General features: G+C 50.0%; 1 protein-coding gene across 2 annotated transcripts in view; it reads right to left on the bottom strand.

Moving 5' to 3' along the window:
- The window catches only part of GOSR1 (golgi SNAP receptor complex member 1), a 51,804-nt gene that overhangs the window by 19,512 nt on the left and 5,730 nt on the right, over positions 1-26,562 (bottom strand). For both annotated transcript variants that reach the window (XR_014786177.1, XM_084823174.1), the window contains exons 4-6: positions 23,966-24,073; positions 21,468-21,559; positions 16,674-16,748 (exon numbers count right to left, since the gene is read on the bottom strand). Coding sequence is in view for 1 of the 2 variants with exons in the window: in XM_084823174.1 (XP_084679300.1) it covers positions 16,674-16,748; positions 21,468-21,559; positions 23,966-24,073 (275 nt within the window). In the remaining variant the exon portion in view is untranslated. The remainder of the gene's footprint in view (positions 1-16,673; positions 16,749-21,467; positions 21,560-23,965; positions 24,074-26,562) is intronic.

Raw genomic sequence — 26,562 nt, 5'->3', positions numbered from 1 at the left:
CACCACCCCTTCCACCCCCAGAAAGGCTCGCTTGGTGCCAACTTTCACGCCTTTTGGGCGCCTGGCAAAGACCTCTTTCTATTTTGCCCAGGCATTTTAGCTTGTGATACGACGTGAGCCACGATTACGACCTTATCTGCTCTGCTGAATTCTATCGGTTGGTTTTCCTGGCTGCTTTGGCCGCTTTTTTAAAAAAAGAAGTATTTCCTGCTTATGTTGTTTTTTAGCGCACCCTGAGAGATTTTAGTGAAGGGCGGCACCGCAGTGTGCAAATGCAGTTGTGGGTCGACCAGCGAAAACCCTTCTCTCTGCCCTCCAGATGTGCTGGACTGCAACTCCCATAATTCCCAGCCACCACAAAACCCAGAGGCAACGACAGGGAACAAGAACAGGGACTGCTCCCACCCCTGGAGGAAGCCAAGGAAGTTTCTGCAGGCTGGATACTAAACGGATGTCCCACTCAGCTCCTACAGCTAGAAGTGTTGCACTTGCGAGCGAGCTTTTGAGATGCAATCGTCTTCCAGAGCCTGATTTAGATCTCTACCCTGCCCTACTCGCCCCTTCCCAGTCACTGATAATAAAGTACAAAGCCTAATGAAGATTAAAATGAGGGGGGGGGAGCAGAGCAGCCCACACGGCCCTGCCTCATTTTGCTCCTTTGCATCCACGGCTAAGCCTGCAAGTTCAGCCTGCCGTTCCTGCAAGGGAGAGATGACGACTGCCAGCCCAGATTCGGCCCCGCAGCCTGGATTAGGCCATTCCTGGACATACACAGTCCCTGCCCGGTGGTGCTGAGAGAGGAGCTTAAAGCAAAACAAGGCTGCAGGGCACCGTGGACACACCGAGGGGCCTGCTTGTTCTACGCTTCTCTTGTTTCCATGGCCATCTCCTTCCGTGAGCTTGTAGCAGTCTCTCTTTCTCTCTGCGTCCATCAATTCCCTGTATTTATTTCAAAGTATTAAATGTATATCCCACCCAATGGTTCTCCGGAACCCACTTGGTGCCCTCCAGATGTGTCAGGCTACAACTCCCAGCATCCTCCAGCCAGCCATGCTGGGAGTTGCCATCCAACACATCTGGAGGACACCCGGTTAGGAGAGTTGTATTATTATTACTATTTATCGTATGGCACAGGAAAGTTGTAAATGGGGGCCAAGAATTTGGCTCCTCCTTAACTTAGGGGCAGGTGACTTGTTTTAAAGGAAAAACTGCACTCCCTGAATGCTTCTGGGCATGTGATTTTGCTTTAAAACAAGGTGGGCGTCTCCTCCTACCCCCCACTGCTGCCACCGTGCCACAAAATGTCAGCAGCAAATTCGGTGGCATGGCAGCCTCAAAATTGGGCAAGGGGAGCCCCACACTTTGCACACCCCTGCCTCAATGTAAGCGATCCATCAGTCTGTCACTACCCTAAAATATCAAGAGGCCTGACCAACAACTACACATCGCTGAAATATTCCACTTCCGATGAGGATTTTTCTCACTTCTGCCTTGCCTCCAACATGGATGAAGGCAGAACCCAAGATCTGAGGAAGAGAATACAGAAAGACATTGATCTTAAAAAAAGAAAAGAAGAAAGTTAACGGCTTGAGACAAAAGGGATGCTTTTCAAGGCCGAGCAGCTTCTGTTTACAGACCAGATGGAGAGAAGACCAGAACTCTAATCAAAGCAAAAGCTTAAAAGGAGATGTTGTTTCGCAGGGTGCAGTTCTGGAGAGACAACTGTCTCTGCACATAATGGCAAAGGAGCAGCACAGAACATAAGAACATAAGAAGCACCCTGCTGGATCAGACCAAGGGTCCATCTAATCCAGCACTCTGTTCATATAGGGGCCAACCTGCTGTCGACCAGGAACCCACAAGCAGAACATGAGAGCAACAGCACCCTCCCACCCATGTTCCCCAGCAACTGGTGTACATCAGCTCAGTGCCTCTGGTTCTGGAGGTAACACACAGCCATCAAGACTAGTAGCCATTGCGGAGACCATCTCAGGGCACCCGTCCGAGACGTGCACCATGGCAAGGGAGGGGAGGGGAGGGAGATCATATGACTTTGGGAGGGAGGCCTCATTCCCAAATGCACACCCATTTCAATTGCCCCGATCAAGAGGGGAATGGTGCGTCAGGTGAATGGTAAGCCATGGTTTAAAGCTGGCAAAGGACACCCGCCCAGCGAACGCTGGCTATCGGGCAGATTAAAAACAAAAGAAAAAAATAAAATGAATCAGGGTGTGTGCCCTGTGAGGCTGGTCTCGGATTTGAAAGCTATCATCTGCAGGGAGACAGGACTACACCTACGCCAGAGATGACTCGTCTTTTGAAGGGCTGTTCTGCCGGGAAGTGTACCACTGGGTACTTGACCCTGCACATAAAAAAAAGCAGAGACGAAAAGTGCCTGGACCTCTGAGAGGGACCAGTAGTGGGAGCAGGAGAGACAGAGAAAGAAGAGGGGTGCACAATCAATTCTGGCCTCCCTTGTGTGGCCCGACCGGTGCAGTCATGGAAGCATATAATCGTTGGGGCACGTGGGACCTGGTGGGTGGTACCACTTCAGGCCTGAGGGTTCTACTTTGCTTCTTACTAGGCCCTGAGGTTCACCAGCTGGAGCCTGATGCAAAGCAGAGGATGGGGTTGGTTGGTTTTTATTTCTATGGTTTCTTAGTCACCCTATAGCTCAGCCTGCCCCAACCTGGTGCCCTCCAGAAGGGCTGGACTGCAACCCCCATCATTCCCATCCCGCTGGCTGGAAATGATGGGGGTTGCAGTCCAACCCATCTGGAGGGCACCAGGTTGGAGAAGGTGGCCATAGCTAAAAGCTCCCAGGCCGGCATACAATAAAAACACAAGTAAAATCCAAGATCAACATAAACAGCACAGACCGCTGCCTTAGACTGAGTCACACCATCTCTCCATCTCACTCAGTACCATCAACACTGACTGGCAGCAGTGGCTCTCCAGGGTTTCAGGTGAGGGACCTTTTGCAGCCCTACATGGAGAAACCAGGGATCGAACCAGGGACCTTCTACGTGCCAAGCAGGGGCTCTCCCACTGAGCTATACTAAAGCAATCCATTCCGGGCAACCATCACCTACTGAACCCCCCATGAGCCATACACTTGGAGGACAGCTGGCCCCAAATCCAAACCTGCATCTGAGTTCCTCCAGGACAGGAAGCCAAACACTCCGATGTGGGCCTTAAAATGGCAGCAGTTAAGCCACGGGGGGCTGGGGGATCTACTGCGAATCGCCCAGGGATCCTGCCAGTACATCCCAACCTGCCTTATGCCTGCCCCTGTTGTAGACCCACAGGTCCATCCTTCCCCAGCCAGGTGCCCCCCAGGATGGCTGGAGTTGGTGGGAGTTGTAGTCCAAGACGTCTGGGGGGTGACAGGTTGGTGAAGGCTGATAGGAGTCCGGCCATCTGCTCAGTTCACTCCCTGGATGGGTCCCCTCTGGACAGCTTTCAGATCCCTTTGCCTGCCACATCCTCCTCACAGCCTCCCTTGGAAATGGATTCCTCTGTTTGAACCCTGGCATGTGACCCACTCTGCTTTCCTCAGGGGATAAGAAGAAATTCATGGAGGAGGAGGAGGAGGAGAAGTCGGTGGCTGGACGGAACCGGTTTTGGGGGAGCAACTGCAGGAGCAGACAATCGCCTTCCTGCCCTGCTCACGGGCTTCCTGGAGGCATCTGATTCGCTGCTCTGGAAGAACAGGGCACTGCACTGGGCAGGCCTGTGGTCTGCACCAGCAGGGCTGGTCTTAAGTTGCCCCTCATCACCTCAACGCGGTGACAGAGCACCTGCTCTGGGTGAACCATGGCCCAGATTCAGTCCCTGCGATCTCCAGGGAGAAGGATCAGAGAGGTGCTGCAGGGAAAGATACCTCCTGCACTCTGGCCCGGAACCGCGGACAGCTGTTGCTGCTCAGCGTACACAGTACTGGGCTAGATGGGCCAATGGTGCAAGGCGCCTAAGACCAAGCAGTTGCTCTATCTAGCCCAGCATTGACAGGTGTGTTGGACAACAGCCCAGGCCCGGCGTCCAGTGTAGGCACGGTCAGGCACCGCCAACAGCCCATATCCCAGCAGAGGCCCACTGACAATATTGCCCTGGACGTGCTCCTCCTCTTCCCTGTTGCGTCCTGCTGGTTCGCCTGTCTCTCGCTCTGGCCCAGACTGTGGTGCTGGCAATGAGCAGAGCAGCAGAGTCCGCGGCCTCCTGGCTCCCCGCCTGGCAAGCCAGCCAGCGGCAACAGAGAGAAGGACGAGGAGGAGGAGCAAGAGTGGCTGGCGACCACGGCAGAGAAGGCGGAGCACAGAGGCAGGGGGCCACAGAGGGGCCTTGCCCAAGAGCCCTCCCGACCCTGAAGCCGGCACTGTGACGATTTTCCATCATCCCAACAGCCCTGCCGGCTGGCGGTGATGGGGTTGTTGTGAGACACACCTGGAGCCCCCCTGGCTGGGGAAGACTGTTCTACTCAGACCGCAGCAGCTCTGCAACCCCTTGACATCACCTGCTACCTCATCCTTTTAAATGGAAAGCAAGATCCTCCTCCCTTCAAGGAGAGCCTCCGTCGGAGACTCCAAGGACGCGCCCCATCATCTTCTGCAGGCTCCGCCTGGAAAGACCCCCAGATCTCCATCCCCCCGCATGCAGCCAAAGGCAGAGTTCCACCTCCCTCCCAGGAACATGAGTTCCTGGAGAGACCGACCCCTCCCACCTATGTAATGGCAGCAGAATTCCCCCAAGGAGCGGGGCTGAACGAACAGGGAAACAAAGAAACCCAGTGGCCATTAATGTAACTCATTACCACCAAGCACATCTGTCAGGACACATTCCGGTAATGCACTAATGGACTGCACAAGTTCCTCTCTGAACCTCCCCGCCCCCTGCAAATAAACTTCCTCACAGCCTCGCCACGGCTGGAGAAGCCAGTTCCATAGGAAACACAGAGGCGGTCTCTCCAGCCATGCACAGAAGATCTGCAATTAAGAATCACCCGAAAGAAAAGGGAGCGTTAATACCAGCTAAGAAGCGAGCCAGCTTCACAGAGTTCATTAAAGAGACTCGTTAGCGTCAGGCTCAATCTTCAGGCGGGGGAGAGGAAAGAAAAGGCTGTTAGTAATGGAAGCAATGGAAAAGTCCTGAGCCTGCAAAAGGAACGGGCGCCATCCTGTTCAAATGGACAGCGCTTCTCTCTCTCTCCTTTTATTAATTTGGAACTTAAATAACACAAAGTAAAACTGCTAATATATCATAATTATTATATTGTCCTACATTATGGCCCTCCTCTTCTTATTTTTCTTCATCATCATTATCACTGGATTGGTAGGCAAGGTGAAGCTTTTGGACTCCCCAGGCCTTGCTAACCATCAGGAGTGGGGAAACTCATGGCCCCCCAGATGTTGTTCGACTGCATCACCCCGCAGCCCCAGCCAGCGTGGCCACTGCAGAGAGATTATGGGAGTTGCATTCCAGCAACATCTGGAGGCTAGCAAATGGCCCAGCTCTGATCTGCACTGACTGGCAGCAATGGCTCTCCAAGGTTTCAGGCAGGACTCGTTGCAAACCATACTTGGAGATGCTGGGAAGTGAATGCAGGACATTCGGCCTGCAAAGCCGGGCTCAACCCCTGATCTACGGGGAAGTAAGATTCTAGTTCTCATGGTTCTGAATACTGGTTTGATTTAAACAGGAAGCTGCCTTAGCCTGAGTCAGTCCATCTAAACCAGTATGGCCGACACTGACTGGCAGCGATGGCTCCCTGGGGTTTCAGGCAGGAGTTTTTCCTGCCCTAGCCAGAGAGGCTGGGGATCAAACCCAGGACCTTCTGCATGCAAAGAAGGCGCAGCACCACTAAGGTATGGCCCCTCTGCCAGTTCAGGCTGTGCTCCCCAGCCCCCACTCTATCCCACTCAGGCTGAAGGAGGGGGCTGTAGGGAGAGCTCCCACAGCGGCCAAGGAAAAAGCCTCTTTGCTCCAAGAGGCCAGAGCAGGCCTGACCTCTGTTAAAAGCTTCAGGGACAGGATTCCTCACTTGCCTGTGCAGCGGAGCAAGCTGCTGTTTGCTGCAGTGCCTTAGACTTGCTTACTTTGGCCTCGCCCTCTCCAGCGGCACGGGGGCCAGCTACTCACTCACAGCGTGGCCAAGTAGGACGCAGCATCACAAAGCCAGGAATTCCCACGAGGTGAGCACGAGGCCAGAGACGCAGCCATCACCTTCCGAGAAAAGAATGCCGGAAGGGGGGGCCAGGGTGGAGTAGTAGTTAAAGGGGGTCTGACCAAGATTAGGGAGACCCAGGTTCTAGTCCCCACTCAGCCATAAAGCCCATTGAGTGACTTTGGGCCAGTCGCTGATACTCAGCCTGGCCTACCTCACAGGGCTGTTGTGAGGGTAAAATGGAGAGGACCACCATGGGAGCTGCCTTGGGTTCCTTGGGAGGAAAGGCAGGATAAAAATAAAACGAACAAATAAATAGATAATATAAACAAAACAAGTATAAACAAACAAACAAACAAAGGGGAAAGAGGCAGGGAGTTCTCCCAACCCGGTGCCCTTCAGGGGTGCTGAACTACAGTTCCCATAACCCCCCAGCCAGAATAGCTGGGGGATTATGGGAGCTGAAGTTGAACACACCAGGTTGGAGAAGACTGCCCTAACAATACCTAGCAAAGGCTATTTCTCTCTCTCTCTCTCTCTCTCTCTCTCTCTCACACACACACACACACACACACACACGTTTTATAAGTTCTGAAATGGTCCTACTACTTGAAGGGGCACCCTTTCATGACAAAAACGCACAAAAGGGCACTCACAAGAAGTGGCTCTTCTCTTCGCGCCTGATTCCCTGAAGTGGGCATGGCCACAAAAGTTTGTTACACGATAAATCTGTTAGTCTTTAAGGTGCCACAAGACTCTGCTGTTTTTGCTGCTGCAGACTATCGTGGCTCTTTGGAAACCGATTTTAAAAGTGTGTTCTTTTTTTTTTATTGGTTTCTTGCTGTTGAAAACAGATGAAACACACACACACAGAGATAAAAGGACTGTCTGCTATTGGTATTAATGATGCTCCAGACAGTCCTCTCTCAAATGCTGAAGCAGTTTCATTTGCTTTCAGGACAGTTATTTATAAATAATAGTAATGATAATAATGAAGCCCATGAGAGCTCCTCTTCCCCACTGCAGCCTCCATCACATGTGTGCACACACAAAACCTTGATTAAGCTGTTCTGCATCACTCCGTTATGTAACCACACTCTTCTATCAAAGCTCCTTCCCTTGGTCCTTTATTATTTCCACAAACTCGGAACAAGGAGGGAATACATCAGCACATCAAACTGCTGGGAGGTGGCCTGTAGCCAGCCTTGTTAACAGCTGCTCACCTGCATCGAGTTAAGAATCACCTCCAGGCAATTAGGCAGGGAAGTGTTACATTTTAAAGTGCTAATCTTTCAGGCCCTAAATAACAAACATAGGGCAGAGACAAGCCAGTCACTTCTGAGGACTTGATTGCCTCTCATGAAGACACGTGAGCCAAGCAGCTTTGCTTTCATGCTTAGCAAGAAAAAATGGAAATGGCATCAGCCTCGTCTGGTCACCACAGGCGACTGAAGGCGAGTGAGCAGGTTGGCAGAGGTAGGACAGATTGTTCCTGTCCCAGATGCTTCAAGGAAGCTGATAAAGCAGGGCATGAAGCTAATAGTCTCCCCCCTGCTTATGCCCCCCCAGTAACTGGTATTCAGAGCTATACTGGCCCTGAATATGGAGGTTTCATTTTTAGAACATTAGCTCTTCCCTGTAGCCTATACCACCTCTCCTTTTTTACACACACATAAACAAATGAGTTCCTTTGTTCTGTTTTAGGAAATTATTCCTTTCCCTGCCTGCTGTGTGCAAGTCACTCAGCTTCAAGGCCTCTCTCAGGATAACACTCTACAAAACACACATGCACAAGTGATTGCTGAGCTGGCAAACTTTTTTTTGTCTAAGCCCAGCACTTTGCAGGACGAGCAGCTGAAGCCCGCCCATTCATCACCAAGTCCTGCGCCTCCGTTCGATGGAAAGCCTCGTCACGACAGGGGGAAGGAGCGGGGGAGAAAGAGAACCACACAAGCCGATGAATTATTCACTCCACTCACCTAAAAGGGTTTTAACAGGAATAGCGGGGTAGGGATGCTGCGCTGAGCTGGACGGGGTTCTGAGGCGCGGACGTCAGGAACTGGCAGGCTCCTCTTATCACACACATGCAGGGCTAGGGAGACCCATATTTCTCAGAAGCATTCTAAGCCAGAACATTATAATGCTGGAATACAAACGAACAGGCACGCGCGGGAACTTGAGTTGGCCCAGAATGCAGCTGCCAGAATTTGCACTAGGGCAAAGCTTATGGAGCGTATCGCTCCGATATTATACCATCGCCGCCGCCGCCGATCAATTTGTTTAGGAGCCAGATTCAGAGTGCTCTGAGCACTTAAAAGCCCCAAACTGGGGGTGGTGAACCTGCAGCCAAGGGCCACACGCGGCCCTCTGCCTAGTTTCAAGTCCCACTCTCTTTAGTCCAAGCTCCACCCACCTTGGGCTCTGGCCCTGCTCACTGTCAGAATGTGAACCCCGACACCTTCCGAGTGAGTGTTCTGTTCTGCCTCTATCATGGTGAGGGCTGAGTGCCATTAGATGCTGGTGAGGCTTGGAGTCTCATAGTGGAGCCTATGGACAGAGTCTTTACCAGGGTTTTGGGCACGTCAGGCTTCACAGGAAGGCAGGAATGGGACTCGGACAACAGTGCTGGAAGGCAGAGAAGCTTTTCTGTATGTTGCTCCAACAAGCATCAGATGGTGACTGAGCCTTAAGTGGGGCTTCCGTAAGTCTGGTTACCCCCGGCTCCACATTGACTAAGGCTTTTTCTCTTAGAAGGGGCCTGCTCTGTTTTAGCAGCCTTAGGCTGTGATGATGTGGGGTGGCTGTGGCATGCTAGACTCTTCATGGCTTGGAGCCCTCAGTGTCCAAACATGGCAATGCGACCTCCCCAGAAGCAGGGGGCAGCCTCTGGGTTCTTCCTGGAAAACTGGGTTGTGAAGAGGGACACTTTTCTGTAACCAAGTCCTCTTCCTGAACAGATAACTCAGGAGCCTCTTCTTCTGAGGACAAGAGGTCAGGATTCTCTGAGGACAAGGTTTCGGGGTCCTGGTGCATGACACTGAGGTAATGAGGGCCTCAACAGAAAAAAAAATCCCGCAACCCCTGACCTAATTGGGAAGTCTCCACCCAAAGGTACCTAACCACCTGCTTGGATCAATACCAGAGGCCTTGCTCTATATTTCTCTGCCACCTGATACACAGAGGATAGGTACACCTGTGTTACCTACAGGACAGGTAGGGAGCACAGTCCTCATTGTGCGCATTTACTGATTTCAAAAACAATTCTAAGCAGCCCTGTCAGACATTTCCCTGTCTGGAAATCAGCCAGTTTATTCCATGAATTGAAAAGCTAGCCATCCTCAATTTGGCAGTGCCTGCCATGTTCTCTGGCCTTAATTCTCCCTCTGATTCAGAGGAGGACTCTGAGGTGGAGGAGGCATCACCCAGGGAAGAATCATCTGCCACCCCAAGACCTTCCACGCCAGAGGATGTGGCTTTCCCAGACTCTTCGTCTCAAAAGATCACCCCCTCCACACGCCAAAGAAGCCAATGGCTATAGAATCAGGCAATGGCCCTATAAGAGACAGACAGCTCCTCAGAGGGGGTTGGGTTAACAGCAAGCCAAGATCAGCCAGCTTTCACAACACCCTAGAAGGCATCTGCAGGCTGCTGAGACGACAGCTCTTCTTGAGTGAGCTCCAGCCAGCAGAGATCTGTCCAGGGTCCTAACAGGCCCTGCTTGGTCTGTGCCTGCCATTCTGCCTCATCAGACACAGCTCTGCTTCACACTTTTAGTAAGTGCAACTGCTTCAGATTGGCTCCCCAGAGAACATGGAGCTGAGCTGGGCAGGGCGGGGCCAACTGAACGGCAGGTGCGACCTCTTGTACAAAATGCTGCAACAATGGAGCTCATACGCAAGCCATGTTTCAGGCAACGCACACCAAGACCCTCTCCAGTGTCAGGAGGTTTTCCAAGCTCTCTGCCCAGCATATGCAAACACCACCCAAGGGCCTCGCCCCTTGTTGATTCAATCAGACAAAGAGCTTATTGAAACATTCCGCTTGAGAAAAGACTGCAGGCGCAAAATAAAAAGAGAAAGAATCAGAGAGCGGGGGAGAGAGAGAGCAATGGGGAGGTGACTCTCACATACATTTAATGATTCTGGAGTCATAGGAGATGAAAATAACATCTCTTCTAACCTTGCCCAGCTGCAAGACAAGACAATCCACTGGATTAATGACTGGGTTTGCACAACATGCTAACCAACACTCATAGAATAGTAGGGCTGGACGGGGCCTATAAGACCACTGAGTCCAACCTCCTGTGGTTAGACTCAGTGGTTGAGTGTGGGTTGCTGTTGAACCGTGAGTTGTTTGTTGAGCTGTGGCTTAGCACGTTGTCTGAACCCAGGACATTTTCTGCAGGGCGCCTTGTTAACCATGCATTGTGGCTTATTTTCCTCAAACCAGCCACCTTGAGAACCCATGGTTTGTTGTTGGGTTGTTCAGGGTGGTTAACAAGCCACACTGTACGAACCAGCCCAAGCAGTAAGATCAGCGCCGGAGCCCCTACTCTCTGGTCCACCAGCAAGACCTATCAGGCTGCGCCACTACTAGGACAGGGCTTTCTCAGTGGTTGCCCCACAACTTTGGAACTCCCTTCTGCCAGAAGATACATATCGCCTCATCCCTGCTGGCTTTAAAAAAACAACAACTGAAGACCCATTTATTCCAGGCTGCATTCGGTGCTTAAAGATCGTCAGCTGTGGTTGCTGCTGCTGCTGCTACTGTGTGTGTGTGTGCGCGCAATTGTAATTGCACATGTTTTTGTAGTATTGTGAACTGCCTCATGAGGGCAGTGCGCCCTAAAAGGCAGCCTTAACATCTCAATAATAATATCAATGAGGAGGAGGAAGAGGCAGTAAGGGATACATGAGCCTGTAGTGAAGAGACTGGCCATGTCACACTTACATGTTTTGGCGTTGCCCAATGACCCAAAGAAAAGAGGGAGGGGGGATCCAAGACCATAGGCACAGACAGGGGAGAGATCAGGACTGGCTTTATTATTAGGCAAAACCTCAGATTTGGGGGCAATTTAAGCACAATCCTATGCATGCTTAGACAGAGAAAAGTCCTATGATTCCCAGCATTCAGGGGAATGCTGGGAGTCGTAGGACTTTTCTCCATCTGAACATGCATAGGATTGCACCCTAAGTTAACTTCTACATTTTTACTACCAGAGTGGCTTCTGTGGGCCAACCCAGAGAGAGGACTCCGGGAAGCATCAGTAAGTGAAAGGAATCCTTCCTATATTCAAATCAAGCAAAAAATGTTGCCATCTTCAAGAACACAAGCAGCTTAATGGTCTGGCCTCAAAGCCTGGGACTGAAAAAGGCAAAATATCCACCCGGCAAGAGCAAAGGCAAAACGCTCCAGGGGAGTCTCCAGTTCCGCTGGAAGGCACAAGTCACCCCATTAAGTGGCTGCACTTAGCTTCAATTTACCTCTCCCCTGCTCCAGTCTAGAGAGGCTGCTTCTGCCTCTCCCTCCTTGGCCTCCAATCCTGCCCTCGGAAAGGAAACTGCATTAGGGCGTGAGGCTTCCCAGCTGGAACGCGCAGCAAAACGTTCCACAGCGGTGCAGTCGAAACCGTGCTGATACCGACAAACCACTCGCCCAGAGTGGCAGAAACGTCCGCATCGATAAGTAAGCTCACCTCCAGGAGAAAGGAGGGGAAGAAGCCGAGCCAGGGCAGACAGCGACGCCGGGATTCCCAGTTTCTAACAGTTAAGCTAAAAAATATTCAAGCTGGCCAAAGGGAAGCTAACTTACGCCAAGTCAGATCCCGGATCCATCTATCTCAGCACCACCTGCACTGATGGGCAACTATGGGTCTCCAGGGTTTCAAGGGGGGTGGGTTCCCACGCCTACCCAGAGATGCCAGGGATTGAACCTGGGACCATTTGGCTGGAAAGCAGGGGTTCTTCCGCACAACTGCTGCTGGGGGAAATTTAGAGTGCAAGCCAGACAGGCAACTCGTTTTGAAAAAGCTCACTTTGGGAAGGGGGCGGTTGGCCAAGCTGCTCTCGCCCCCAAATGGCCGGCTGCCAGCTCTCCTTGCCAAGGAAACTTTCCATTCTGTATCCCTCTTTGGCCTCTGGGGCTGGCAACCCAAGAGCCTGATGGCACACTGCCGGGCCAGATCTGACCCAGCGACCGCTAGCTGCCGTACAGGAGCCATCTAATCCAGGGGTGGAGGGAACGGTGACCTTCGAGACACCGTTGGACGAGTACTTCCACCACCCATGACCACTGGCCATGCTGGCTGGGGCTGATGGGAGTTGGAGTCCAACAACATCTTAGCGGGCTTCCAGATCCCCACCCCTCCTGTATCGCCTTGGACTTGCCAGTCGCCCCTGTTAGCAACACAGGAATGGATTCTGATCCACTCTACGGGATCACAAATGACCATCTAGTCCTGGTGTCCATTCTCCCATGGTGGCCAAACAGATGCCTATGGAGCTCCCACCGGGGCATACCTGGGGCCCCAATCTGGCCCTCGGTGTTCCCCAGATGGCCACACCCCCTTCCTCAGGCCCCTCCCCCAAATGCTGATCATTGGATAGTTTCCTAGCTTTTGCGCAGTTTTCCCCCCATTCTAAAAGGCTGAAATGCCTTTCCTAAGGCTTAGCAACTGGCAGGAAGAGCCTTTAAGCTAAAATATGCTAGAACTGGTGGGTCTGCTCCCTTTGGCTCCACCCACCAGTGGAATGTGGCCCCCGAGGGCTTCACCGAAATGGAATTTGGCCCTCAGGCTGAAAGGGTTTTGACACCCCCGCATCTGGCTATAGAGCTAACAGCAGCTGACGGGCCTCTCCCTCCTGTATAGATTTACCCAAACTCTCTTTTAAAGTCTCCAAAGTGTCCACCGTGATTGCATCCCATGGCTGTGAGTTCCGGAGCAGACTGCACCAGGCCATTTCCTTTCCATTGCCCCATTCCCCTTGGCCAGCCCACAAATTAGGAGAAAGTTAGTGCCCCAGTTTCCCTAAGCTGCCCTGACCTGTTTCTATGACCCCTCTCCACACACCCTTTCCTGCTGCGTCTCGTTGGCTGTTCCCGTTTTGTTCTCTCAAAGCTGGGGGTTTCCAAAGCAACAAAAAAAATATGCAGAAGGGGGTGGGGGGAAACCACAAGTCTGCTAAGCTGAACGTAACACCAGCAGGAAAAGATGCCTCTCATCTGGCCTGAAACTGACTGACTAACGACATCACGCACCAAAACCCAGGGGGGGTGGAAGGGGAGGCAATCTACTCATCTTCCATCACCCTGAAAGGAAAGGAGAGTTTGTCTCCCACGAGATGGATTGAGCAAGGGCAGTGCAAGCGTTGGGAGCTGACTCAATTAGCTACCTGTCAAAAACCATATGAGAAAAGAGGTGATGAATAGTCGCCTTTTTTCCTCATCAGGTTTATGGCGAATCAATCAAATGTCTTCTTTTTTTAATAATTAAAAGTCCCCCACTGCCTTATTACAAAGGCTCGAGATAAATGAAGGCTTGGGGTGCATTACCTGACAGAGGCAACCTGCAAAGGGAGGGGTTACCTGCCAAATTATTCATGAGAGACCCAGCCCACCAGGAATTTATCTGGTGGCAAATCCTCACCGTGATGAACAGGGGTTGCAGGAGAGTAATTTCTTATTTGTCTCAAAGAAACTTCTGCAGGAGATGTTCCTGGTGGATTGGGCCCGAGATGTGTAAGAGTCACAGTTCTTCTACATCCACATATGCAGGGCTGCGTGTCTGCTGCGATTCCACAGGAGTGCAAAATACGATACTGACTGCAAGATTCCACTCTCTGAGAATCTCAGCTTTCTTTTTAATGAAAATGATTTTTAGAAAGGTTCAGAGGGGAAGCAGGGTCATTTCACCAGCCCTGCTGATTTTTTCCCCTTCTTCCCTCCCCATCGATGATGTGGGGTGGAAAATGTTCCTGTGTTTTAATTTTCTGTGGAAAATTTTCCATTTTAGAAGTTCATTACTAACAATGAATGGATGCCAACTGCAAATACAATATCAGGCAGCCTTGGATGTTTGAAAGTTGTAATAGATGTTTTTCGGGTGATAATCCCTAGCAAGCATGTGTGAGAGAAGACACATACTTGTCACCGAAATTCATGTATGTCTCTGTGAAATGGAACTAAATAGGCAGTGACAGTGAAACTGAAGGTGCCTCAACGACCGTAATGGAAAAGAGTTAACTCTATTGAAATAGGTGAGTGCTTGTCAACATATCACACCCAGTTCTTTGGGCTGCTAATATTACCTTGTGCATTCTTCCCCAAACCTGGTGTCCTCCAGATGTCTTGGAGTTACAATCCAAGATACCTGAAGGGCACCAGGTTAGGGAAGGCTGAATTAGTGCGTCAACAGTTTTCCAGTAACTTTGCGTCTTTTTTGCGTTTAAACATAAGGGAAGTATCTGCTATTGTCTTTTTAAAAAGTAGCAATTGCGGGGCATTTGCATCACCTTCCTGGCTAGAAAGAATATTTGGCTCCAGATGACTGCTGCCCTAGGACTCCAGAAAGGAATGGAAAGAACACTCTGGCCCCAATCCAGTGGCCCCAGGAACAAGAGCGTTATTCAGGCCAGAACACCAGCAAGGGAAGATCAGGCTGGCAAAAGTGTATTTTAAAATTTTAATTAAAAATATTTAAATATGCCTGCGTAGAGCTCACCACCTTGTTCTGGCCCTGAAAAACTTACCTCCTTCCACTACCGTCTCCTCCACTCCGCTTCCTTTGGGTGCCTTGTCATTTTAGTTTGTAAACCTGACAAGAACGACCTGCCTCTCTTTTTTCAATTGAGGTGAGCCACTGACCTGATTCGCACAATCACCATGGATTATACAAGCTACAGTGTGTGCCAAGCGCCATTTGCCTAACTGCCTGCCCTGGCATGGCTTGTTATGTCGTCTGGACCCGAGTGGCACGGCTTGTTGGAGGGGGAAACAGCCCTCAAATAATTCATGGGCTGCTTGGGGGTTATTTGACAGTTGTTTCCCCCTCCAACAAGCCATGTCACCCGGGTTCAGATGACATGACACGCCGCACCCAGGTGAGTGATTAGGCATATAGCGCCCGGCACGCACCACAGCTTGTTTAATCCACGGTGATGGTGTGAACCGGCTAAATAATTGCCTGGAAAGTGGGATGAAAATGCAGTAATAAATAAATCCACACTGAGCCACCAAGCTTCAAATCAGAACTCACGTCCAAGATGTTGAGGCCTCCCCGCACACGTATCGGTGGCATTTTAATTAAAATGTGGCCACTGTGCATTCACTGCAAGAGACGCCAAGCGAGTGGAAACCAACAAGCGAGGTCAAATGTCTCCTGAGTGCCCAACTGCCAGCAAGGCGCCCAGCGGAAATGGTGGTAAACCACGGACATGGTTTATCAATATATTTTTTTCTGAATTTTATCAATTCTGTCTCAACCAGCAACACCAAAAAATTGCAATTTCCTGTAAGAGGTTTTTTTGAAACGCACGCTTGAATACAGACCACCAGAAGAGAGTTCAGGAACAGATCTCGGATAGCCACAGTTCTTGGGGAAACAGCACCCCCTTGAGCCCGCACTTCAGCATCGTTTTTCTGGAACATTTCCCAGGACTATGTTTTAATTAACCTTTTTCAGGTGATTAAACCTGGGAAGTAGATATATTTAGGTGCACAGCCAAACTGTACACTAACAGTTTTCAAAGCCTTCATTCCCCCCCCCCCAAATCTAAATTGGGTGGGCAGACTTCCAAGCTTGCAGGATCTACTTAGATTTTTACTAGAACCCCAAGATGCACTAACTGGAGCCTGGTGCAAAAGACGTATCCTTTGAATTAAAGAATTCTCAGTCTAGGAATTTGTATTCAGAACTGAACGGAGTGCAAGAGTTCCTCTACACAAAAATCCGCTCCTGGTTATCCCAAGCTTCCTTCACGTAAGCAGTGTAATTTAGGCAGTATAACATCATTGCTGTTGTTCAACAACTGGGAGCCAGAAATCCCTGACAAAATGCTGCAAATCTCACAGAGAACCTACCAGTAGGCCCAAATCTACCTTCTGCCCACCTTTGATCCGAATAAGGGGAAGCACGTGCTCTTGGGTCACACTCTTCTTCAGAACCCAATAAAAATAATTTCCAAGTAAAGCTTTGAATTTGCTTCGATACAACATCGAAACTACCATACTCAAATATCTCAGTTCAAGTACTTTTGCCTACTAGGGAAAAAATAACCCTTTCCCAATATTTAAACAGCATGTAAAATTAACGCAACATGCTTTTTTAGTTTCATTGCTATAAACGCCAGTCAAATAAGCACACATGCTAAACCAAACCTCCATGGATTTTAGCATAGCAGAAAACTCGCAGTTAAGATCTTTCTGGAAAGCCCGTGTCACTGGTTACTGTAACGATGCTGTGGGTGACTAAAAATCCCCTCTGAGGAAGAAGCCAGCACCAGGCACAAAAGCTTACTTTCGAAGGTGTTCGTGTTCCTTCAGGAAGAGCTCCGTCCGCCTGTTGTTCACGCCACAGCCACTTTTATACGATCTAGAAGATTTGAAGAAAAGGTCAATGCGAGGTAACAGAAAGACACCGGGTCCCTCTGACAGGGGTGACTTAGGATCAGGGGTCCCAAAGCAAACCTGACAGCAGGGAGGAGACTAAATGTTTAACTCAACCCTCGCCAGGTGCTTCCTGCCTGACCCCTGGCATAATTGCCCCCTCCCCAATGGAACACCACGGTCCAGTTCTGGGTTTACATCTGGGTGTCTGATGGCAGTCAAATCAAGGGAGGTAAAGTCCCATCAAGTAAGCGGAGTCAGCTCACAGTACACAAGGCCAGGTTAGCCAGATATAATCCAGTCAAGGTGGATAAGTCAAGGCAGAAGCTCTCTTATGCAGAAGGCAGATGAAAACAGGACCTTGGATAGCTCTCAGTGGGTCCTGCTGGCCGGCACTCTCCTACTAGGACAATAGGAGGATGTTGTCTCAGTAGGGAGTTAAAGCCAACTAAAGCCTTATGTAGCAACTTGTCACCCTCCAGATGTTTTGGCCTACAACTCCCATCAGCCTGAGCCAGCATAGCTAATGGTGAGGGTTGATGGGAGTTGCAAGCGAAAGCATCGGGAGGGCCACAAGTTGCCCACCCCTGATGTAGGCTGACAAGACCTGTCACGTGGGTCAGGTCAGCAATGCCTCTCCTGGCAGCCCTCGCTCAATTTTGCCATCCTAGGCTTCTGCAAGGCTGGGGAGATGGGGCTTTTGTCAGGGACTCGTTCTCTGAGTCAGAGGACGATGGCAAGGCTGTGTCCTTTGGCCCTGAATAAGGCACTGACTGTCCTACCTCCAAGGAAGTAGCTTGTGTCAAGTCCTCTGCTGCAAACTAGGAAGTCCAGAAGGCATGACCACTGCCCCTTATTATGGACTTAGATATGGAGCTCTTTGACCCCTTCCACCCTAGTACAATCAACTACACCAGCTTCGGCAGAGCCATCTGCTGCTCACTCCAGAATCATAGAATAGTAGGGTTGGAAGGGGCCTACAAGGCCATCGAGTCCAACCCCCTGCTCAATGCAGCAATCCAAGTCAGAGCATCCCTGACAGATGGCTGTCCAGCCTCGTCTTGAAGGCCTCCAGTGTGGGAGAGCCCACCACCTCCCTAGGTCATGGGTTCCATTGTCGTATTGCTCTGACAGTCAGGAAGTTTTTCCTGATGTTCAGCCGGAATCTGGCTTCCTGTCACTTGAGCCCATTATTCCGAGTCCTGCACTCTGGGATGATCAAGAAGAGATCCTGGCCTTCTTCTCTGTGACAACCTTTCAAGTACTTGAAGAGTGCTATCCTATCTCCCCTCAGTCTTCTCTTCTCAAGGCTACACATGCCCAGTTCTTTCAGTCTCTCTTCATAGGGCTTTGTTTCCAGTCCTCTGATCATCTTTGTTGCCCTCCTCTGAACCCTCTCCAGTTTGTCTGCATCCTTCTTAAAGTGTGGTGCCCAGAACTGGACACAGTACTCCAGATGAGGCCTAACCAGTGCTGAGTAGAGGGGAACTAGTACTTCCTGGGATTTGGAAGCTATGCTTCTATTAATGCAGCCCAAATGCCGGCAAGGGGAGCCGGACCACTTTCCTCTCCACTGCAGGCAACAGCAAAGGCTATGGCAGCTTCCTTCGAATGATAACTTAGCTGCTCACACCCATTTCCTTGCATCTTGCCTCACACCCAGCTGAGGATTAAGGAAATAACTCTGACAGGGCCTTGGCTGCTGTTCGCAGAGGTGATGATGGGGGCCAAGGAGACCTTTGGCCATGGCAACAGCTCCTGGAATTGCTGGGAGCTGGAATCTATAGGCAGAGCCAGCCTTGCAGGTCCCTTCAACCCTTCTGAAATTCAAAACACAGCGCCTGTTAGTGTGACTTTGCGATTGTGCAATTGTCAGCTGGGAGAAGCCAACAGGCTGAACTACAATGGCTCCCAAGGAAGGAATGCATTCCCCAAAGATGCACTGCAGTGAAGCAGCCGGGGAGTCACACTCAAGCGCACTCACGGCTCGAGTACAGCACAGTCAGTTTCTGTCTGCTGACAGCTCGGGAGATTCTGCAGAGGTTTGAAGAAGGGAGAGTGAAGCCCCAAGGCGCATTTTTTTCTTGTTAATGTGACAAGCTATTCCATGCTCCGTCAATCTATGTTTTATTGATAACAGCAAACACTCCATTCTCTTTTTTTCCTTGTTTTTTTCCTCTTTTCTAGAGTCTCTTATCAAAAGCAGAGATCTGCCTCACCTTTAGAAGTTAACTCCATTATACCACAGAGAAGCTGACCGCCTCGTTGTTTTTCAACTGTGTTTTTCATCTATTTGTTTTTTTATGATTGTTTGAACCAAGTTTATTTTAATTACTGTTAGCCACCTGAAGTGCCATGTTTTGGGGGAAAGGAAGGGTATATCAGGGGTGCAGAACCTCTTTCAGCCCAAGGGCCGAATTCCATCTTGGAGAAGCTCTTGGGGGCCTCATTCCAGTGGTGGGCAGGGCAGAAGGCAAGGGGAGGTGGAGCCAAAAATACCAGCATATTTTAGCTTAAAGCTCTTCCTGCCAGTCACTAAGCCTTAGGAGAGGCATTGCTTGGGACCAGGGACAACTTGGGACCAGGATACCTGAGAGAGCGCCTTATCCCTTACCAACCTGCCCAGTCACTGAGACCATAGGAGAGCTTGCTCCTGTTGGTGCCACATGGACCTACAGCCCAGTTGGAGTCCACCAGGAAAAGAGCCTTCAGCATGGTGGCCCCCTTCCAGTGGAACTCCCTGCTTTGGTCAGGTCAGGCAGGTGCCAACGTTGTGTTGCTTTTGGCGCCTCCTGAAGACATTGTTATTTCGAGAGGCCTTCCCTGAGTGACCAGCTGCAGTTTATCAAGTTCAGAATCTATTCTTTTAAAATGCTTTGTTTTAATTATGGGGTTTGATTCTTTTATCTTGTTGGTTCACCACTCCAAAATCTTTGATGTGGAGCAGTATATAAACATTGCAAATAAATAAATAATAATAAATAAAATTTCAATCTTCCAGAATGGGGGAAAAAACTGCACAAAAGCTGGGAAACCACCAAACTATCCGAGGCCAGGGGAGAGGGAGGGTGGCCATCTGGGAAACCCCAGAAGGGGTAGATTTGACCACTGGGCCTAAGCTTTGGCACCCCTGGTATAAATGAAAGAAATAAGTAATAAAGAAGGAGCTTTACATGGGTGGCACCCAAGCTGAGGTCACAGGGAGGCTGTGGGAAGCGCAGGATAGACAGTGCCTGGGTGCGTCCGTTGCTGAAGGGAGGGAGAAAAGCAGGCAGTGGACTGAGAGCAGGAAACCGAGGAACGGATGGGTGTGGGAGGCTGGCAGGCAGGGGAAGTGGGACAAAGGAGGTATCTTTATGGCAGGACAGGCGAAGGCGCAAGGAGACCGAGGACAGGTCCCGTGGATGAGAGAGGGGCACGTGGGCATGTCTGAAGGGAAGCAGTGGGCCTAGGAAAGGAGGTGCCAAGCACAGGAAGAGGAGAAGGCCAGAGGGAGGGGTCCGACTGATGGGCGGGAGATTCAGGACAGATAAAAGGGCATACTTCTTCACACAGTTAAACTATGGAATTCGCTACCACAGGATGTAGTGAAGGCCACCCATATGGATGGCTTTAAAAGGAGGTTGGACAAATTCCTGGAGGAGGAGGCTATCCATGGCTACTAGTCCTGATGGCTCTGTGCTACCTGCAGTACCAGAGGCCATGAGCCTATGTGCTCCAGCTGCTGGAGAACATGGGCAGGAGGGTGCTGTTGCACTTGTGTCCTATTCGCAGGATTCCACAGGCAGCTCATTGGCCGCTATGTGAACAGATTGCTGGACTAGATGGACCCTTGGTCTGATCCAGCAGGGCTCTTATGTTCTTATGTCTGCGATCGGCCACACCAGCAGACTCAGGTCTCCCAGGTTCTTATATTGCTTGAGTCATGCCGAGTGCTCTCCTCTCATTTGAGACTGTTAGCAGGCTAGGGAGGTCTCATGTTTGCTTGTTTTTAAATCGATTGTACCTAAGCTGCGCCCAGAGCCTTTTTGGCCAAAGACTGGGGGCAACGACTGCTTGGGAGGAAGAAATCCTATTTAGCCCTGCAAATAACCGTTTTTGAGGTACGTTGGCTACACGGGAAGATTGGAAGGGTGGATACACTCGCTTTTTCTACACTTCCAACTCTATATTGTTCTTTGATCTCACACCCACTGCTGATGGGTAAGTGAAGGCTAACTCCCCATGCTCCCCATTGGCCATGCTGGCTGGGAATGATGGGAGTTGCAATCCAACACATCTGGAGAGCAGCAGCTTGGGGAAGCCAAGCTAAACCAACATCAGCCTTTGAGCCACGAAAAACGGCCTCCTTCCTTTGTGGGTTGAATCTAAAGGAGGGATGGAGAATCAGAGGCCCAGGTGCCAAACCCAGCCCTCTGGGGGGCCAAATCCGGCCCTTCAGGGTCCCCCAGATGGCCCCACCCCTTTCCCCATGACCACTAATTTGATGCTTTCTAAGGTTTTGTGCAGTTGCGAAAGGCTGAAATGCCTCACCTAAGCCTCAATTACTGGCAGGACGAGCTCGAAGCTAACATCTGTTGGTACTTCTGCCTTCGCCCCCCCCCACCCCTGCAATGCGCCCCCCGAGAGCTCCTCTGAAACGGAATTTGGCCTGCAGGCTGAAAAAGGTTCCACATCCCTTGTTTAAGGCCATGCATCAACTTACTCAATATCCTTCCGGACCGAACCCATGAGATTCTCTCTTTCCCGCACAGCCAGGAAGTTGGTTTTGGTTTTATGGAATTCATGTGTGTAGTCCTGTCATAAAAAAAACACACCAAAAGATCTCTGTGAGATCCCAGTGGAGAACTGCAGATCTTGGTGATAGGCCTAAGCAGGGCTGAAGCTCAAAATGTTATTGCCTTCATTCAAAAGGCTGTCTAAGAGCTCCTGCGATATATACGAGCTGCAAAGTTTACAAGGTCCACACTGAAGTGTGACTATCAGTGACTCTGGTTTAGTGCTTATTTTTATTTCGTTATTTATTTTTGTTTCCCATAATTTCTAAACTGCTCATTGTAAAAACAATGTCTACACAGTGTAAAACAATAAAACTCCAAACAATTAAACAGCATATAACAACTAAAATTATATAAAGTCCAGAATCAGGAGTTGATCTACTCTTATCTTAGGAGATGCGATTAACCCATTGCACCCCATTCATGAACGGGACTGGGGTCATAATTATCCCCCACAAGCAGATGTCCTTGACGTTACACATGAGACAGAGACCACTGGGGTCTACTCTGTAGCCACAGTTATCCCAACATAGAAAAAAAGGCGAGTGAGGGGAGACATGATAGAGATGTACAAAATTATGCCTGGTGAGAAAAAGAGTGGATAGGGGGACATTTTTCTCCCTCTCACATAATACTAGGACCCAAAGTTGTCATCCCATGGAGATCAACGTTGGAGATTTAGGACAGAGGAAAGGAAGGACTTCTTTGCACAGTGCATAGTTTGTGGGATTGGCTACCACAAGATGTAGTGATGGCCACCAATTTGGATGGCTTTAAAAGGGATTCTCAAATTCCTGGAGAAGAAGGCTATCAGTAGCTACTAGTCCTGATGGCCATATGCTACCTCCAGGATCAGAGACAGCATGTCTGTGTACACCAGTTGCTGGGGAATACAGACAGGAGAACACTAGTGCACTCATGTCCTGCGGGTGGGCTTCCCATTGGGGCTCCTGATTGGCCACTGCGGGAACAGAGCGCTGGATTAGACCGGGCTGTGATCTGATTCCGCATCCATCTTCCTATGTTCTTAATATCTCAGCGAGGCCACAGCAATGCATTTTACATGGGGCCTTTGAAGATGGTTCAGAGGTTGCCATTAGTGCAAAAGACAGCAGCCTGTTGAAGAACTGGGACCGGGTGCACGGAGAAGATAACAGCAGTTTGGAAATCTGACTGGCTTCCAGTCAGTTCCTGGGCATAATTCAAAGCACTGGTTTTAACCAATAACGCCCTAATTGGCTTGGGACTAGGATTCTGTAAGGACCACCTTCTTCTCCAAGAACCTGCCCAGATATTAAGGTCAGCCTCAGAGGCACTGCTCTGCGCCCCTGAACTAAGGGGACAGAGCTTTTTCAGTTGTACTACTCTGCCCCCGGAACTCCCTTCCAAGACAGTTTTCTTTTCGGCACCAGGCAAAAATCTGTTTATTTCCTCCTATTTGACTGAGAAGGAGACTCTGCCATACAGAGGAAGACAAGAAGTGAGACAGAATAACAGCAGCATACTGTGGGTTGGTAAAATTTGTGAGACTATGACTATGTATAACCCTACACAGCAAGTGCAGCAAGTATGGGATCCTAATTTTAAGAAAGATATTCTGGCACCCTACGTTCCAGTTAATTTTGAAGTTGAAGCTCTTCAAATTTCAATCAAATTCCAACAAAGTACAGTTGCCTTCATTTTTTCTGACTAATGCACACATACACACAAACATACACTTGTGCACGCTCCTTTAAATCGCTGTATAAATAGTATTTTTACTCTTTCATTAGGTATTCACCTCCTACATAGGCCGTTTTACTACAGATGTTCCATAAGCATATCAGTAACAGACAGGGAGAGCAATCCTATGACGAGGCGAGAGCATCAGGTGGGGGTGGGGGCTGTAGGATAGTCTGGTGTCCTGGATCCGAGGTCGGGGACAGAGCTCTGACCTCGGACCCAGGAGTCTGAGCTCCCTGACCCCTTCCCCTTGCAGCTGGCAAGGAGAGAACTGCACCGGCTCTGAGGTCGTAAAAGAGACCTCAGTGAGGAGGGAAAGGGGGTGGTTCAGTGGGCGGGGGGGGGGATTGGCAAGGCCAGCTTACAAAAAATCCTCCAGCCTCCCCAGCCCCCTTCCTTCTCGCTCTGCAGAGCCCCGGCTAGATGGGCAAAAATGTTCATCTAGCAAAAATTTCAGCGGCTGACATGCATCCCAACAGGACTGCAACATCACATTATTTTTAAAAGGACCATTGCTGAGTGGTCCCAAACTCAGTATTATTGGCCTCTGCAATTTAAAAAGGATCAGGGAAAGCCTTGGAGAGGGCTACCAGTCGGAGCAGAGAATTCTGGGAGAGGTGGACAAAGGGGCAGAGAGCAGCTTCCTGCGTTGCTATGAAAAGACAAACCGGGCTGTCAAGAGCGCTACACGGGCTGTTCCTACCTGCAGGATGTCTCGGTGCCGCTGTAAGGTGTGCATCAGGGCGGCGTTGAGCGAGGGGACCCCAGCGCTGTGGGCGTACTCAGCCATTTTGTCATTGACCCCCGTGAGCTGCAGCAAAGAGCGTGGAGAAATGCTGAAAGGTGCACTGGGGAAGAGAATCGCTTTTTTAAGCACACAGAAGCTGCTTTGGCAAACCACAAGGTTGCTCGTCCGCTTGGAACACTCTCTAAGGGCGCAATCCTAAGCGTCTTTAGTCAGAAAAAAAAGTCCTATAACTTCCAGCATTCCCTAGCCAGCCATAGCTGGCCAGGGAATGCTGGGAGTTATAGGACTTTTTTCCTGTCTAAAAATGCATAGAATTGCACCCAAAATACTTTTAGACAGGCAAGCTCTCTGCAGCAATATTGACCCAAACGTTTTGCCCTCCCTCTTTGCTTCTGCAACACTGATCTTTGTTTCAGCCCAATGTTGCTCTGGTATTCAATGTAATTTGTGCACATACGTTGTAGAACATTTATGGTTTATTTCCTTGAAGGGTTTATATACCACTCTTCATAATCTATAATAGAGAATGCATGTGTGTGTGTCTGTCTGTGTCATGACCGTGAAACCTAGACACCTGAAACTTGGCACATGTACCAAACAGGCCTTAGGGGTGTGCAGCTTGGGGGTAATTTTCCTGTTAAAACTCATTAGGTGATTTTAATTCATTTAAATGTGTCCATGTGGCTGAAGTCTGCGGTAACATCTTCAGCCGCTAGGTGGCAGGCTTCCCTAACCAGGAAAGAGCTTTTGAGTCCACACTGTTTGAAGCCAGGGGGGATTTGTAGGGCCAAGGGACAGAGGGTTATACCTGCCCAACTCCTGCTGTGGGGCAGCCCGCCCCCCCCCCCACGAGGCCCCTTGCTCAGGGGGTTACAGGGATGCACCATGGCAAGTGCCATGGGAAGCCAGCAGTCATGGACATATTCAGACAAAGTAGGCATAATCTGTCTAACTCTGACAGCTGTATCAACCAAACGGCTATTCCAACCCATGCAGAGGCAGCTCCATTCACTAGTTCTCTCGTTCTCTCTCTCTCTCTCTCTCTAGCCCAGTGTGGTTCATAAGCAATCAAATACAAAGATCATAAAAACAACAAAGTACCTTGTGGCACTTCAAAGACTAACAACTTGATTGTGGCAGAAGCTTTCTTTGATGTGGATGAAACAATTATAAAAGCATTTAAAGCTTTTAAGGAATGACAGAGTGAAATTACACAACCAAACCACCAGCATTTAAAAAGTGAACACAGAAAGCATATACTTGGGTTGGGCTCAGTGCTACAGTGGCTCCAGCCCTTCCTGGATATTCAAGTCCTAGAAGGTGGTGCTGGGGGACTTGCATTCCATGCCATAGGCTTTCATTTAGGGGGGGGCCTCAGGGGTCTGTCTCGTCCCCCACGTTCTTTGACATCCACGTGAGGCTGCTGGGGGCCGCCACAGGCTGCCATGTCACCAAAGTGCGGGTGACCTCTGGGCGCTCTAGCCGTTTTTCCACCCTTGAGGATAAGGAACTCTCGAACAGCTTATCTGGAGGAGGCTTGGGGACGGGTGGGGGTGAACAAGCTGAAACCTAAATCTAGAAAAGGCAGAGGCGCGGCTGATCTCGGCAGAGGGCTGAAACCAGTGTGGGATGGGACTGCACTTCCCCTGAAAGACCACGTCTGCAGCTTGGGGGCAGCCCTCCACTCTTTGCTGGCTGCGGAAGTGCAGGTCACATGGGCAGCCAGGAGCGCCAGCTGCAACCCTATCTAGAAAGGTGGAAGCTGGCTTCAGAGACTCACGCCCTGGTTACAACCATGCTTGACTACTGTACTGCCCTCCATGTGGGGCTGCCTTTGAATATGGTTCAGAAACTTCAATTGGTGGAAAAATCCAGGTGGGGGCCAGGAAGCCGGAACAGATCACACTGATTTTCCAACAGCTGCACTGTGACTGCATTTCCAGGCCCGAAACAAAGTGCTGATACTAACCTTAGGGACAGCCCTTCCCTGACCTGGTACCCTCCAGATGTGTTGGATTAAAACTCCCAGAATGGTTGGGGGATTCTGGGAGTTGTAATCCAACACATCTGGAGGGCACAAGGTGGGAGAAGGTCAGTTTCGGGGCAGCTTACCTGAAGCACCTCCTTCTCCTGTATGATCCTGCCCACATATTAAAATAAACTTCAGAGGGGCTACTTGAATGCCCCCCACCTCCAGTAAGGTCATTTGGCACATTCTCACTGGCAGCCACAGGTTTGTGAACTCCCTTCCAAATGAACTACACATGACCCCTACAGTGCGGGCCTTCAAACAACCAGGTTGGATAAAAATCAATGGATTTTATAAGTGAAGTCTTATTTCATCATTTAAATCAGATGGGTGTGTTTTTTAAAACATTCATAAAATACTAAATTTCTCTGTTTTAAAAAACATAAGAGTTACAATTAAATCTCACCACAAATGGCCACACTACCTAGCTCTTGCTTCTTGGAAGTTTTGGGCTTTCAGTTTCTGTTTCTCAGAATAAAGCCTGGAGCAGGTTGCCCTTCCCCTGAAGGACCAAGTGTGCAGC

The sequence above is a fragment of the Heloderma suspectum genome, chromosome 16 (assembly GCF_057233095.1).
Source record: "Heloderma suspectum isolate Gila_16-S chromosome 16, 16-S_ref, whole genome shotgun sequence".
Lineage (NCBI taxonomy): Eukaryota > Metazoa > Chordata > Lepidosauria > Squamata > Helodermatidae > Heloderma > Heloderma suspectum.
Note: the sequence above shows the minus strand (reverse complement) of the source record. Positions and strands in the feature narration are given on the sequence as shown.